Genomic DNA, 17,333 nt, shown 5'->3' with positions numbered 1-17,333 from the left:
ATTATTTTTAAGTAAAATATAATAAAATATTAAACATCTAATATAATAAATATAAAATAGTAATATTATAATTACACGACCTAATGAAAAATGTATCGATGAAAGGATAATGCAGTTTCTAAAGAGCATAAAAGTCCAGTAGAAAAGAAGCTTAACGTACCCATTTAAGATATTTTGTCAAGTAATTAGTTTGAAAGCTAAAAGGCTTTATCACCTAATTCATATTATTATAGTAAATACTAATACACTAAAGACTAAAAATAGGAAAAGTAGGAAGCTGCGTTATTAAATCAATTCAAAAGTACAATTAGGTTTGAGGCCTTCTTAGGCCTCATTTGTTTGTACTTAATGGAGGTTTGAATCTTAGTTATTTAGATGTCAGATATTAATTACGTTTATTTTTAAAATGTGAATCTTAATCATTCATATCTTAATCATTAAGTGTATTTATTTTTTTCATTCACAATCACTTAATGGGTCTGAATAGATCTGTATGATTAAAATTTATAACAAAGACTTAATTTCATTACTAACTGCCGCCACCATCATGCTCAACCACCACCCACCACCCCCTCCCCCACCATCATCTTCAACCAGAACCACACTCAACCACCTCAACTACCACAACAACCACCGCATCACCATCAATAACCATAGCCGGCACCACCCACCATTATAAACTACCACCACTCACCATCACTTTTCTCAATCACAATCACAACCACCACCCATCATTATTAACTATCACCATTCACCACCACCATCCTCAACCATAATTTCCACCCTACCAATCACCACTAGCTACTACCTAGAACCACCACCATTAACCAAAACCACCATCAACCATCACCTCTAGTCGATATTCACATCATTACCACCAACAACTATCATATTTAAAAATAATATTGATAAAATATAAGATTAGATAGTATTTTATTTAAATTTTATGTTAATTAATTTTTAAATAAAGATTACTTTTGTACATACAAATGTTAAAAAACAAACAATCTTAATAATTTAGTATTCAGGTCTTAATACACATCTTAATATTCAGATGTGTATTCCAATTCAGATATCTTAATTTTAATCTTAATACACATCTTGATCCAGATTAAGATGTCTTAATGTTTAAAAAAAAACAAATGATGCCTTATTTTCCTTCAGTTACTCTCACAAATGTACTCCTTCAGTTGCTCCCAAGAAATTGATTTCATGGATTTTTGCTTTTCTCCCCCTTTTAAAGCCACGTTCTCCTTCAATATCTCTATTAAATTAATATTTTGGTAACCCCCCCCCACCCCCATCCCCCACGTTCTCCTTCAAGAACTCCCTAAAATTGGTGTTTTGATTTTTTTCCCCGGCATTGATAGTTGCTTCATTCCGTTTCTTTTCCCTAATAAAGTCACTGAAATCATTCCTTTACTTATTATTTGCAGTAATTTCATTCTTTATATTTTGTTTCTTTCATCTTTCATGGTAACTCCTTTTACATGCATTTTCAGATTCTTCTCAGCACTCTATATAGGTGCACAATAAGGTGTCTTTATCCCATTATCCTTATATTCTTTCTGGTACAGGTTTTTTGATTGTCGCATCACAAAATTGGTAATAATTCTACACTATTGTCATTACCTTTAAACTTTATTAAGATATTCATATATGTTGTCAGCTGACGTTGCTTGATTTTCCAATTAAACCTCAAGAATCAGTAGCTTCTTTGAACATTACTCTTGTCTTGCAACTATATATTGCATTTGGTGCTTCAACTTCTAAAGGATATATATTAGATAGGTAAAAAAACGTCTCGATATTACAACTATGTATTACGTTTGCATCTATTCTCCTAGCTACTACAGGATAACTTACAATGGCAAACGAAGAAGAGCTAGGAAAGCTATGCATACCTATTAGGAAGTTGAAGAAATATGCTACATAATGGGTAATTAAAGTTTTAGTCATTCGACGAGACTTAATAAAGGAATACAAAAATGAGAACGGCGAAGGTGTACGTTGGCAACTAATATTCGTTGATGAAGAGGTAACTTTATTTTAATAGTTTCTTATAGCCACCGCTCAATACACTGCCTCCTTTGGTGACTCTATTGCTTGTCTGTATTGACACAGGGAACAAAAATACAAACTACTCTTTTCAACAATAATGTTCAAGTATGGAAGTATTTTTTCAACCATAAGTGGCACAAAACCAAACTTCTTATCTGTGCACAAGGACTTTGAAGTAGCGTTTAATAGCAACACAGAAGTAATACAGTGCAACACTGAATTTATGTGTCAACAATTCTCCAATGGTTTTATTTCTTTGGACGAGTTAGAACAGGTCACTAATGAGACTTTATTTTGGTAAATACCTACTTATATTTATTTAGTATTTTGCAGCTACAATTATTCGATATTTAATATTTTATTTTTTTTAGAAGTGGTTTGCATTGTAATAAAAGTGAAAGCACTAAATGGAGAAGGACAAAGCAGAAGACAAGAAGTAAAAGTTACGAATGAAAGGCAAGTTATCACCAGTTACTCGCCATTCATGGTTTAAACTTTACTACCTGCAATACAAGTAGAATGTAATTTTTATGATACTCAATTTTAAATATATAGGTATGATCAGAAAACTTTGACTTTGTGGGGAGACTTAGCTGAAATAGAGGGGGAATTGTTAGAGAGCATTAAAAATTCCAAGCCAGTAGTAGCCTTCTGTGATGTTAAAAGCTCTACTTACCAAGGTATAACACCTCATACCTTATGTATTTTCATAATATTTTAGACAGCCTTAAGGTAACACTATATTCGTTGATCCTTTTTAAATAGGGGATTTTGTCCTTTCGGCGACACATGTTAGTAGCGTTCTAATCTACCCAACATTTGAGAAGGCAAAAGATCTCAACAAATGGTAAATTGTGGATTTCTCTTTCAAACTTATTTCCTCTCTATGTGTTAGGTATATGGAACATTTACAAGAGTAGAAATAGTTAATGCAAGCTTGGTAAAATCATATCTTTGGCCTTTAATGGAAAAAATCAAATTTACTAGAAATATGAGAATAATAATTGATCCAACATTTAGTGAGTTCTTACTTCGTGTTGGCAACGGAGAAGAGCCTACAATAAAAGACAATTTGATCCTTCTTCAAGAAAATTTGTTTGTCAAGTATAATAGTAATGGTATTGCTGAAGAATGCGTAAATAAACAAAATATACCCATCACTACAAGAGAATGCTAGCTCTGAAAAATATGTAACGGAGAAGACTATCTTAGCAAGTAGAAATGAGCATATTGATAAGCTAAATGAGAGGTTGATAGCTATGTTCCCAGGTGAAAGCAAAACATTTATTATTTTTGACTCTGCAGAAGATGACACCAATAATTATTATCAGGAAGAATATCTAAATACTTTAACACCCAATGGTCTCCCCCCGCATAGGTATTTTATCATATACATTATGATTTATAAATATATTTTGTTGCTCCATTATTTCTCTTTGTTTTGCCTTAAGCATACACACCTGAAAGATGCAATAAAAATAACTTTTCTTTTAACTTTTAATTTTTTATGCAGGTTAGTGTTGAAGGAGAATGCACCCATCATGCTACTCAAGAATCTAGACCTTTCAAATGGCTTATATAACGGAACAAGAATGATATGTATAGGCTTTGACAACAATATTTTACATGCAGAAAGCATATGTTTATTCCATGTATTCAGCTTTCACCCCTTGAAAATAAAGGATATCCTTTCAAGTTCATTCAGAAATAATTTTTAGTACGTCTTTGCTTTACAATAATAATAAATAAAGCACAAGGCTAGACCATTTGCAATGTTGGCTTGTATTTGCCCCAACATATTTTTTCGTATGGACAACTGTATGTTGCACTTTCAAAAGGGATATCAATGTCCATAACAAAAGTTCTCGTCATGACAGAGCAACCGATACATTGAAGTGGAATATATACCAAGAAAATTGTCTTCAAAGAAGTGCTAGTTGAATCTGTATTTTGTATTAAAATATGTATCCTTTTTACCACAGAAGCTATGCTAGTGTTTGTCATGTAAAGAAAGACTCTGTATGAGTTGTTGGACATGTATGGAGAGTTTATCTTCTTTTACAATTTTACACAATTGATCATAGTCTATACATACTTCTGTGAACAACAACTACGCCTCAATACCAAACAAGTTAGGATCCACTATATGAATTTTCGCTTACTATGTTTCTCTATTTAATGGCCGATCCATGAACAGGACGGTAAAACTTAGGTGATCATGACTGCTGGAAAGTTACCTAATAAAATTAGCATTGATTAAAATTACCATGAGGATGAGCTGAATACTCATATTGTAACCTACAAAAGTAGCATCATAACATTAATACCATATTCATATCTATACTATATTAAAAGCACGAACGCTCTTAGCGAAATGTCGTTCGTTTTTTTTACCCTTTAGAAATAAATTTCACACAGAATAAAATTGTAAAATCAAAAAACTTTCCTAATATTTAGGAGTTCTAAATATCATCTCCTAATATGGATACAAAATATTAAGACATTAAAAGAATTCAAAAAAATAGGAGGAAAGTTTCTTGTTGGTTTCCAACAAGGAAACTTCACGATTTTGTTTAATATTTTTGTTCCTTGTCATTGTTTAATCATAAAGACCAATTTTGCCTCTTTATTTTCATTTCATATGATTTATTTGTTGTTTTTAAAATTTAAATCATAAGTACTTTTTAAGAAGCTTGGTTAAATTCGTTTGTTCTATTCTAAAAAATTAATACGGCATTAGGTTTTGAAATAGTAATTGTTTTTGGAAAAAATAGTAATTATTAATTTGTGATAAAAAAAATTAATTACTGTAATTTAGTTTATAGAAAATACCTAAATTACCTCAATGCATATTCATGTTAAATAGATGAGAAAGGACTTTTATTTTTTGGTAAAACAGAAACTAATATTATTACTAAGAAATTTTATTACATAATATAAATTTACAAAATAGAAATTACTTACGAAATTCATCTTGTGGCTGATATGATCTTTTTAATAATCTGTCACTAATTCTATCATTGAATAGGATTAGTGATAATTTTTTGTTATTTGACTACATAATTTGTTCATTGCTAATTTTTCTTCTTTTTGTAGTTGACTTATCTAGAATACATGGTACATAGATGATTATTTTGATACGAATTAATATAAAAGAAGGGATTATATAATAGAACACTAAACTTTCAAAATTATCTTGATTGTTTTCATGCTTAGCTAGGCTATCCGCTCTTTTTTTTGATTAAATATGCTCAATATTTGTCATTTTTAAGAGCTTATACTTTTAAAATATTTTATTTTCAAGAGCTTACACTTTATAATTTTATACGCATCGATAGAGAGTCACGCGCATCGCGCGTATCCTAAAACTAGTTATACTAAAAGTGGGAAGCTCCTTCCTGCAAAGTTGAATTACTATTTTGCCCCTGTTGTAAATTATTTTTAAGTAAAATATAATAAAATATTAAACATCTAATATAATAAATATAAAATAGTAATATTATAATTACACGACCTAATGAAAAATGTATCGATGAAAGGATAATGCAGTTTCTAAAGAGCATAAAAGTCCAGTAGAAAAGAAGCTTAACGTACCCATTTAAGATATTTTGTCAAGTAATTAGTTTGAAAGCTAAAAGGCTTTATCACCTAATTCATATTATTATAGTAAATACTAATACACTAAAGACTAAAAATAGGAAAAGTAGGAAGCTGCGTTATTAAATCAATTCAAAAGTACAATTAGGTTTGAGGCCTTCTTAGGCCTCATTTGTTTGTACTTAATGGAGGTTTGAATCTTAGTTATTTAGATGTCAGATATTAATTACGTTTATTTTTAAAATGTGAATCTTAATCATTCATATCTTAATCATTAAGTGTATTTATTTTTTTCATTCACAATCACTTAATGGGTCTGAATAGATCTGTATGATTAAAATTTATAACAAAGACTTAATTTCATTACTAACTGCCGCCACCATCATGCTCAACCACCACCCACCACCCCCTCCCCCACCATCATCTTCAACCAGAACCACACTCAACCACCTCAACTACCACAACAACCACCGCATCACCATCAATAACCATAGCCGGCACCACCCACCATTATAAACTACCACCACTCACCATCACTTTTCTCAATCACAATCACAACCACCACCCATCATTATTAACTATCACCATTCACCACCACCATCCTCAACCATAATTTCCACCCTACCAATCACCACTAGCTACTACCTAGAACCACCACCATTAACCAAAACCACCATCAACCATCACCTCTAGTCGATATTCACATCATTACCACCAACAACTATCATATTTAAAAATAATATTGATAAAATATAAGATTAGATAGTATTTTATTTAAATTTTATGTTAATTAATTTTTAAATAAAGATTACTTTTGTACATACAAATGTTAAAAAACAAACAATCTTAATAATTTAGTATTCAGGTCTTAATACACATCTTAATATTCAGATGTGTATTCCAATTCAGATATCTTAATTTTAATCTTAATACACATCTTGATATTTAGATATGTATCCAGATTAAGATGTCTTAATGTTTAAAAAAAAACAAATGATGCCTTATTTTCCTTCAGTTACTCTCACAAATGTACTCCTTCAGTTGCTCCCAAGAAATTGATTTCATGGATTTTTGCTTTTCTCCCCCTTTTAAAGCCACGTTCTCCTTCAATATCTCTATTAAATTAATATTTTGGTAACCCCCCCCCCACCCCCATCCCCCACGTTCTCCTTCAAGAACTCCCTAAAATTGGTGTTTTGATTTTTTTCCCCGGCATTGATAGTTGCTTCATTCCGTTTCTTTTCCCTAATAAAGTCACTGAAATCATTCCTTTACTTATTATTTGCAGTAATTTCATTCTTTATATTTTGTTTCTTTCATCTTTCATGGTAACTCCTTTTACATGCATTTTCAGATTCTTCTCAGCACTCTATATAGGTGCACAATAAGGTGTCTTTATCCCATTATCCTTATATTCTTTCTGGTACAGGTTTTTTGATTGTCGCATCACAAAATTGGTAATAATTCTACACTATTGTCATTACCTTTAAACTTTATTAAGATATTCATATATGTTGTCAGCTGACGTTGCTTGATTTTCCAATTAAACCTCAAGAATCAGTAGCTTCTTTGAACATTACTCTTGTCTTGCAACTATATATTGCATTTGGTGCTTCAACTTCTAAAGGATATATATTAGATAGGTAAAAAAACGTCTCGATATTACAACTATGTATTACGTTTGCATCTATTCTCCTAGCTACTACAGGATAACTTACAATGGCAAACGAAGAAGAGCTAGGAAAGCTATGCATACCTATTAGGAAGTTGAAGAAATATGCTACATAATGGGTAATTAAAGTTTTAGTCATTCGACGAGACTTAATAAAGGAATACAAAAATGAGAACGGCGAAGGTGTACGTTGGCAACTAATATTCGTTGATGAAGAGGTAACTTTATTTTAATAGTTTCTTATAGCCACCGCTCAATACACTGCCTCCTTTGGTGACTCTATTGCTTGTCTGTATTGACACAGGGAACAAAAATACAAACTACTCTTTTCAACAATAATGTTCAAGTATGAAAGAATTTTTTCAAACATAAGTGGCACAAAACCAAACTTCTTATCTGTGCACAAGGACCTTGAGGTAACGTTTAATAGCAACACAGAAGTAATACAGTGCAACACGGAATTTATGTGTCAACAATTCTCCAATGATTTTATTTCTTTGGACGAGTTAGAACAGGTCACTAATGAGACTTTATTTTGGTAAATACCTACTTATATTTATTTAGTATTTTGCAGCTACAATTATTCGATATTTAATATTTTATTTTTTTTAGAAGTGGTTTGCATTGTAATAAAAGTGAAAGCACTAAATGGAGAAGGACAAAGCAGAAGACGAGAAGTAAAAGTTACGAATGAAAGGCAAGTTATCACCAGTTACTCGCCATTCATGGTTTAAACTTTACTACCTGCAATACAAGTAGAATGTAATTTTTATGATACTCAATTTTAAATATATAGGTATGATCAAAAAAACTGTGACTTTATGGGGAGACTTAGCTGAAATAGAGGGGGAATTGTTAGAGAGCATTAAAAATTCCAAGCCAGTAGTAGCCTTCTGTGATGTTAAAAGCTCTACTTACCAAGGTATAACACCTCATACCTTATGTATTTTCATAATATTTTAGACAGCCTTAAGGTAACACTATATTCGTTGATCCTTTTTAAATAGGGGATTTTGTCCTTTCGGCGACACATGTTAGTAGCGTTCTAATCTACCCAACATTTGAGAAGGCAAAAGATCTCAACAAATGGTAAATTGTGGATTTCTCTTTCAAACTTATTTCCTCTCTATGTGTTAGGTATATGGAACATTCTACAAGAGTAGAAATAGTTAATGCAAGCTTGGTAAAATCATATCTTTGGCTTTTGATGGAAAAAATCAAATTTACTAGAAATATGAGAATAATAACTGATCCAACATTTAGTGAGTTCTTACTTTGTGTTGGCAACGGAGAAGAGCCTACAATAAAAGACAATTTGATCCTTCTTCAAGAAAATTTGTTTGTCAAGTATAATAGTAATGGTATTGCTGAAGAATGCGTAAATAAACAAAATATACCCATCACTACAAGAGAATGCTAGCTCTGAAAAATATGTAACGGAGAAGACTATCTTAGCAAGTAGAAATGAGCATATTGATAAGCTAAATGAGAGGTTGATAGCTATGTTCCCAGGTGAAAGCAAAACATTTATTATTTTTGACTCTGCAGAAGATGACACCAATAATTATTATCAGGAAGAATATCTAAATACTTTAACACCCAATGGTCTCCCCCCGCATAGGTATTTTATCATATACATTATGATTTATAAATATATTTTGTTGCTCCATTATTTCTCTTTGTTTTGCCTTAAGCATACACACCTGAAAGATGCAATAAAAATAACTTTTCTTTTAACTTTTAATTTTTTATGCAGGTTAGTGTTGAAGGAGAATGCACCCATCATGCTACTCAAGAATCTAGACCTTTCAAATGGCTTATATAACGGAACAAGAATGATATGTATAGGCTTTGACAACAATATTTTACATGCAGAAAGCATATGTTTATTCCATGTATTCAGCTTTCACCCCTTGAAAATAAAGGATATCCTTTCAAGTTCATTCAGAAATAATTTTTAGTACGTCTTTGCTTTACAATAATAATAAATAAAGCACAAGGCTAGACCATTTGCAATGTTGGCTTGTATTTGCCCCAACATATTTTTTCGTATGGACAACTGTATGTTGCACTTTCAAAAGGGATATCAATGTCCATAACAAAAGTTCTCGTCATGACAGAGCAACCGATACATTGAAGTGGAATATATACCAAGAAAATTGTCTTCAAAGAAGTGCTAGGTACGGTACGTGCATATAACATATGGCAATGAATAACATAAGTAATTAAATTATTATCTATAGTGCATAACTAACTAAATTGACTGATTTTACTTTTCAGGTTCAGACGACATATAATCACTGAAGTCCGATAATCAACTCATAAATAGAAAAATCATTCTTCAATTGAGCTTGTTTTCTTACATTTTATACTACTCATTACATACATATTTTAATATTATCATTGTCCTTTTAAAACATATGTACTTGTATACATGGGACACACGTGTCAAACATGAATATCTTCTTTTTCACTTATTGTGCAATAATTTAGTTGAAAGAAGAGCATAACCTTGTACTACTATACAAAGACAGCTGATGATCAGATCTTAGTGGTACTTCAACTTAGATATTTTTGGCCTATGTACTTCAACACATATTGGAAATAATGATTTTAATGGCTAGAACATGTTCGTCAATAGTAATAGCTTCTTGTTTTGTATCGACCAGCTAGGAACACAATTAGAGGGTGAAGAAAGGGCATAACAAACAACAATCAAAAAGCGACTGACTTTGTAACAAATGGTAGGTGGGACACAGAGACTTTGGTGCAACATGTTGGTGATGAAGTGTTGGTAAGATATGTACTCATAATTAGGTACCTGGATATCCAATTAAACAAGGTATTTGAATACTAATGGAATCTACTATGGTTCTCAACTCATTTGCATGGGATCTGGTTCAAAGATGTAAAGAGAAAAACTACATATAAGATGAGCAAAGAGGAGTTTGGAATAGGAAACTAACTCTATATGAAATTTTGCAGCACAGAGGAGTATTCGAGGAGATGGTGTTGCACGACGCCTAAAAGGGAAACAATACAACATTTATTCCATTACACTCCAGCAGCTTCTGAGGTATGACACTATTTCACAACAACATGTGGTTTCAATGTGTTAGTTTGAGTGCCCGTATGATTTACTAAAGAACTTGGTTCTTTACCGTATTTCTTAAACTTGAAGTAAAGTAAGCAGTAAGTAAACACAGTGATTTTTACGTGAAAAATCACCTGGCTCAAAAGGTGCAAAAACCACGACCTACTACATAAGATTTTCAACTTCAACTCCACTAGAACAATGAGCCAAAATATATCAATTACAAGACTATAATTCAATACTCTCCAGTACTCTTATTACGACTATTTGATTTACAAGTTATTCTAACTTGTAAAGAAAATACTCACTCCAACTCAGTAATTGTTTGTGACACTTGATTACAACTCAATTTCCTAAAACTCATTAACTAGACTGACTCAAGAAGAATACAATATTGGTACTCGACTAGAATGAACAACATATAATTCTTCAGTTGATGTGTAAAAGGATAAAATCAGAAGTCAAAGTAGATAGTATTTAAACGCCTGGACTTTGAGATATTCTAGGAGTCCTATGCATAGTCAACTTCTCCTTTGATAGGACTCCTACTGTTCGAAGGACTCCACAAGTTTTGGGACTCTTTGTCTCTAAATAAATTATTCGTATCTTCTTGGGCAATTATCCTTATCACATGTAGCATCCTTCTTCCACCAAATTCGGACCTGGATAACTTTGAGATAAAGTTATCGTCTTGTACAGACGTACAATCATCAACCAGATGAGCTGGTCCTTTACTGTGAGGAGCTGGTTCTTAAAATAATTAAGCAGCTACGTTGTTCAAACACACTTTATTAATCACAACAAGAACCATAGACAGACATGCATATTCACAAACCCCAACCTTTTCTTTCCCCTTTTGACATCATCGGGAAAAAAAAAACAAAAAAGACGTTAGACAGATGAAGCATAGTTAATGTAATATTCAAGGCCATATAGGCTACAACACAAGCTTAAGAATTATCAAGGCAAACAGACTAGGCTGAAGATCCAATATTGTACGAAGCATTAAAGTAGTACAAGAGAAGACATTTAGTAGTGCCAAAAGAAGCCCATGGCCTTGTCATAAACTATTAGAACAAAATAAACTAAACATACTGCAAGCTACTCAGACTAAGACAAAAGAAAAAAAATTAAAGCATCACTGGGATAGCAATAGGAAACGAAGGACACTAGGAAGGAACAAGCTCATGGGTGAGAGGTAGAGGGGGTCAATGCTTTAACAAGAATGGAAATATGTTAGGCATAAGATTCCCTATCTCTTTTGAGATCTTCCCTAAGCTATCTGGTTTCCTTTATCAGTTCATCATTGTCTTCACGAAGCTTGGCATTCTCTTCAACAGCCAACTCCAACCTCTTACTGAGCTCTGCAGCCCTGCTGCTCCCAGGTAGAATAGCAGATCATGTGGGTCCCCTAGCCTTGATCTCCTCATAGCCACACTGCTTGAGGATAACATCATCCAAAACATCATTGTGATTTCCATACTTAAGCTCAGGCAAGGCAATGTTAAGCTTGCTAAATAGCTCAGTCAACATGAAACCATAAGGCATAGCATTCTTAGGCTTGGGCGTGTCTGCAGCTCTTGCCATATGCTGAATCATCAGACTAGGGAGATTGATATGTCTACCATTCTCAAGTAGTTCCATTACATCCATGTCCAACAGGATAGCTTCATGTCTTCTCTCAGACCTCTGAATAATACAGAAATTGACAAAATGAAAAAACAGCTTGTGGAAGGGAGTCATATCAGTCTTGTACACCTTCTAGGAGCATCCAGTTCAAACTTTTGAGAGAACTTACTTGTGATCACAATGCCAGTATCAACATCATTGTCTATGGCTGGCCACATTTTCTTCAAGTAATTATCAAATCCTAAAGAAGAAATATTTAGAAGCATCCACAGCTCCTTATCATCAAACTCCATTTCAAACCCCCTTACATTACTTTTGACTACCTTCCCATCAAATTGGAAGTTTTCATAGAACTCCACTATAGCAATAACACATACAAGAGGGAAAGCTTTAACAAACATGTGCTTTCATCCCTGTAGCTCAAGTTTTTCAACCAGTTGAGCCATCCCCTTTTCATCAGTGTTTGCAAGAATCTTCACATTAAGCATTTTTCTGTTCCTGAACTCTGTGAGTCTATCAACCACAGCTGGCACATTCTTTCTCTTCTTTCCTCTACTGGCCTTTGCAGTAGGGGTAGCAATTTTTGTAGCTTTGGCAACCTTTCTCTTTTGTATAGAGGACTTTGCTGGCAAACCATACTAAGAATTATCTTCTCCATCCAACTCAACCATAGGTTCCACAATTAAAACTTTCTTCCTTGGCTTCTTGGCACTTCTTGACTCCTTAATAATTTGTTCATCAACAGCCTTTCTTTTACTCCTTGTAAGAGGAGTTCTAGCAGGAGGAACTACTTATTTCCTTATTGGAACTGCTGACTTTGTTGTTTTCATAGGAGTCTTCTTGGGTTTCTTCCCCTACCTCAGACAATGGCAAGTCATCTTCATCACTGCTAACCTTTTCATCTCTAGTGAAAGAAGTTAACAAAGGCTCAGGTTCTTGAGTCCCTTTCTCTTCACCAGTTTCTTCTGAAGGGGATATGACAGTGTTCCCAATGGTCATAGAGCCATTTCTCACTCATATTCTCATTCTCTTCCTCACTTTCTTCATCCACTCTTATACTCTCACTTACTTTTTCTTGATCCTCACCCTCACTCTCAGAATTACCCTCTTATTCACTATTATTTTTTTCTTCTGCAGAATCATTTACTTGTTCACCTATCCTATCATCTGTATCACTCTCCTTCTCTTCTCTATAATCTCCCTCATTCTCACTCTTTTCTTATTCATTAGTTATGTCTTAAGCATTATCCTCCCCATGACTGTCCATAACTCCTTCTTCTTTTTCACCCTCATTATCATCCTTATCCTCCATCCAACTAAAAGAAAGACCATAATATTCCTCCTTATGTACTAGTTCTGGTTCTTTACTTCTTTCCTTTCAACCACAGGCACCATAGTAGTGGTATCTGCCTCTTTCCCCAGAATGTCTGCATATTTTTCTACAGTGAGTTCTCCACTTATGGGTGGGAGAGTGTCTAAGGGTGCAACATCTATACCGGATACCAAAATATCCAATTTTAAATGAGGGATTTGTACCTAACTAGCAGTGACTGACACTGATTCCCCCTGAACCACAGCTTCCTTGACCAATGTGTCTACTTAGGTAGTAGCATGAGGGACTGCCTTGACATTCTTGACAGATTTTCTTGGAGTAGCCTTGACCTTGGTTGACTTAGAGGTATTTTTCACAGTATGCACAGATGCATGGGTGGTTAGTTTTGGAAGTGGGGGTGCAGTGGAGGTGGGTATGGTGAGAGCAGCAGGAACAGGAGATGATGATATAGGTACAGTGGAGGATATCGGAGGAGAATGAGAAGGTGTTGGTGCAGGTTCACTTGATGGATTGATACTTTTCTTTTTTTTGGGCCTCATGATCTTGGATTTTACTTCAGTCTTGTATGATGATTTGGCTTTAGCAGGGGTTTGGCTGGATTTAGGCATGGTGATCAGAGAAGAGACTCAATGTAGGAGAAAAAGAGAATTGGTTCTTGATTCTTATTCTTGATTCTTGCTTAGGGTTTGAGAGAAACAGTGAGGTTTGAGAAGATGATCATACGGGCCTTTTTAAGACGTTACTTCTGATTTGATTGGAAGGGAGAAGGTGACCGAATTTGAATTCTAACGGGACTCTTATAACGGTTACTTTGATTGTTAGGATTTCAGGAGTAATTGAACTCTAATTGCTTTAGGATTCCTCATTACTCTTTGACTAGAAGACCACTAGAAGTGATGCTAACGAGATTAGAAGTCTGAGCATAGCAATAATTTAGGATATTAAATCCCAGTGAATTAAGACAAGATGGCACATACCTGAGTCGAAGAACCAACTCCTTAGAAGCTCCTTACTTGTTTCTGAAAGCTTTAACACTTCACATTAGTATCATGCACCATAGTTATCAGCCAAATTTTTCAAGCATGTGTGTTCTTAATACAAGCACGAGTCTAAAACAAACACATTGCACTTAATTATCTACATCTAATTATACTTTTTCTAGCCATTCTCTGGGGTTCAACTTAGTTGGAAGAATTAATTAGACCTTATTCTAGTCTGTTTCTTTCAAAGTGATCCCTACTCAGAGCTTTAGTAAAACTATCAGAAATTTTATCTTCAGTTTTACAAAAGTTAATTGAGATATTCCCTTTTTCTACATTGTCTCTGAAAAAGTGGTGTCTAATGTCTATGTGTTAGTTCTCTTATGTTGACATGAATTTTTAGCAATGTTTATGGCACTGGTGTTATCACATAAAATGGGAACACAATCAACAAAAATACCATAGTCCCTTAGTTGTTGTCTTATCCATAGCAACTGAGCACAGCAGGATGCTGCTGCCATATATTCAGCCTCAGATGTAGATAAAGCTACTGAGTTTTACTTCTTTGTTCCCCAAGACACCAGACAAGAACCTAGAAAATGAGCTGTTCCTGAAGTGCTTTTCCTGTCAACATGAAACCCTGCATAGTCCCCATTGAGATATCTTAGTATCCTCTTGACAACCTTCAAGTGAGATTCCTTGGGATTTTCCTGAAATCTTGCACACAACCCCACACTGAATATAATATCAAGCATGTTTGTTGTTAGGTACAATAGTGACCCAATCATTCCTCTATATATTTTCTGTTCAATATTTTTCCCTTCTTCATCAAGATCCAGTTTTGTTGCAGTGGCAATGGGAGTGTCAATGGACTTAGAGGAGTCCATGTTGAACTTCTTTAGTAGTTCCTTGATGTATTTCTGATGATATATCATGGTTCTAGTAGGTGTTTGCTTGATTTGAAGCGCCGGGAAGAAGTTCAATTCACCTATCATGCTTATTTCAAACTCATTTTCCATCATCTCAGCAAATTCCTTGCACATTGCTTCATTAGTAGCCCCAAAGATAATGTCATTCATATACACTTGCACAATCAGAATGTTCTTTATCTTTGCTCTTTAGAAATAGAGTGTTGTCTACCTTTCCTCTTACAAAGTTGTTGGTTAAGAAGAATTTTGAGAGTCTTTCATACCAAGCTCTTGGAGCCTGTTTCAGTCCATAAAGAGCTTTATCTAGCTTGAACACATAGTCAGGAAATTCTTCACTTTCAAATCCAGGAGATTGTTTGACAAACACTTCCTCCTTCAGATAACCATTAAAGAAGGCACTATTTACATCCATCTGATACAAGGTGAACTCCATGTGTGCAGCAAAGGCTATCAACATTCTTATAGCTTCCATTCTAGCTACAAGTGAAAACGTATCATCATAGTCAATGCCATCCTCTTGATTGTATCCCTAAACCACCAGTCTGGCCTTGTTCCTTGTGATATTTCCTTGTTCATCCAGCTTGTTTCTGAACACCTATCTGGTACCTTTGACAGTTCTGTTCTTGAGTTTTTGTACCAAGTGCTAGATCTTGCTTCTTTCAAACTGATTTATAGCTCCTCTTGCATTGCTATAATCTAGTCTGGATCCTTTAAGGCTTCCTTGATGGTCTTAGGTTCAACATGTTAGAGAAATGTTGTGAGTGCACATAGATTTCTCAGAGAAGACCTGGTTTGCACTCCTGCATTTGGATCAGAGATGATGTTCTCAAGAGGATGTGAACTTTGACGTTTCCATGGTCTGATCTGTATGCCCAGAGAAGATTCACCCAAGTAGTGGCCCAAAGGAACAGGTTCAGTATGTGTGGCTTCGTCAGTCTGGTTAGCAGTCAGAGTAGTTCTCTATTCTTCTTGTTCCTCATGATCACTATCAGCTTCCTTGTGGTTTTCGGATCCATCTTCATATTGAGGTTCAGATTCTTTTGTAACTCCATCACTAGTGAGTTTTATGTCATAATCTTCATCCTGCAGACCTTTTTCAGCCAAATTGTTAGATTCATCAAAGATAACATGAATATTTTCTTCTACACATATAGTTATTTTATTAAAAACTTTATAGGCTTTACTATGTAGAGAGTAACCCAAGAAAATTTTCTCATCACTTCTATCATCAAACTTACCTAGAGTTTCTTTTCCATTATTATGAAAAAATTTGCACCCAAATGCTCTCAGGTGAGTGATGTTGGGTTTTCTTCCTCGAAGTAACTCATAGGGAGTTTTCTCAAGAATGAGTCTGACCATGCATATGTTCAGCAAGTAACAGCCAGTATTGATTGCCTCAGCCCAGAAACTCTTAGGCAGTCCACTAGCAATCAACATGGCCCTCCCTATGTATTCTAGGGACCTATTCTTTATTTCTATAATACCATTTTGTTGTGGAGTTCTAGGTGCATAGAAATTATGGTCAATACCATGTGAGCTACAGAATTCAAGGAATTTGGAATTTTCAAACTCAGTTCCATGGCATGTTCTTATATTTAATACATCGCATCCCAGTTTTTGTTGAATCATTCTGACAAATACATAGAAAACATTAAAGGTTTCATCTGTAGATCCCAAAAACAGAGTCCATGTATACTTGGAGAAGTCATCTATAATCACAAAAACATACCTCTTACCTCCTCTGCTCCTCACTTTCATTGGTCCACATAGATCCATGTGAAGGAGTTCCAGAGGTTTAGAGGTACTGATAACCTTTTTAGATTTAAAAGGTGACTTTACATGTTTCCCTCTAACACAGGCATCATACACCTTGTCTGAGGAGAACTCAACTTTTGGTAGACCAAGGACCAAGTTCTTTGCTGCCAACTTATTGAGTTGAGAGAGGCTGGCATGACCCAATCTTCTATGCCATAGTAGTGGATCATCTTCCACTATACTTAAGCATGTGTGATCACTCTAGGGAAGTGACATAATCGAT

The 17,333-nt window shown here is 34.3% G+C and overlaps 1 protein-coding gene across 1 annotated transcript; it reads right to left on the bottom strand.

Moving 5' to 3' along the window:
- Positions 1-13,652: 13,652 nt before the first annotated feature.
- On the bottom strand, positions 13,653-13,994 carry LOC138893051 (lysine-rich arabinogalactan protein 18-like). Its single transcript, XM_070176820.1, has one exon. It carries the CDS (start codon positions 13,992-13,994, stop codon positions 13,653-13,655), a length of 342 nt encoding a protein of 113 aa, XP_070032921.1.
- Positions 13,995-17,333: the final 3,339 nt, after the last annotated feature.

Source organism: Nicotiana tomentosiformis, chromosome 5, assembly GCF_000390325.3.
Source record: "Nicotiana tomentosiformis chromosome 5, ASM39032v3, whole genome shotgun sequence".
NCBI classification, from domain to species: Eukaryota; Viridiplantae; Streptophyta; class Magnoliopsida; order Solanales; family Solanaceae; genus Nicotiana; species Nicotiana tomentosiformis.
This window is presented reverse-complemented; position numbering and strand designations above follow the sequence as displayed.

Bases quoted from the DNA above. Each gene is read 5' to 3' on its own strand.
- LOC138893051 (XM_070176820.1), bottom strand. From the start codon at position 13,994: ATGCCTAAATCCAGCCAAACCCCTGCTAAAGCCAAATCATCATACAAG.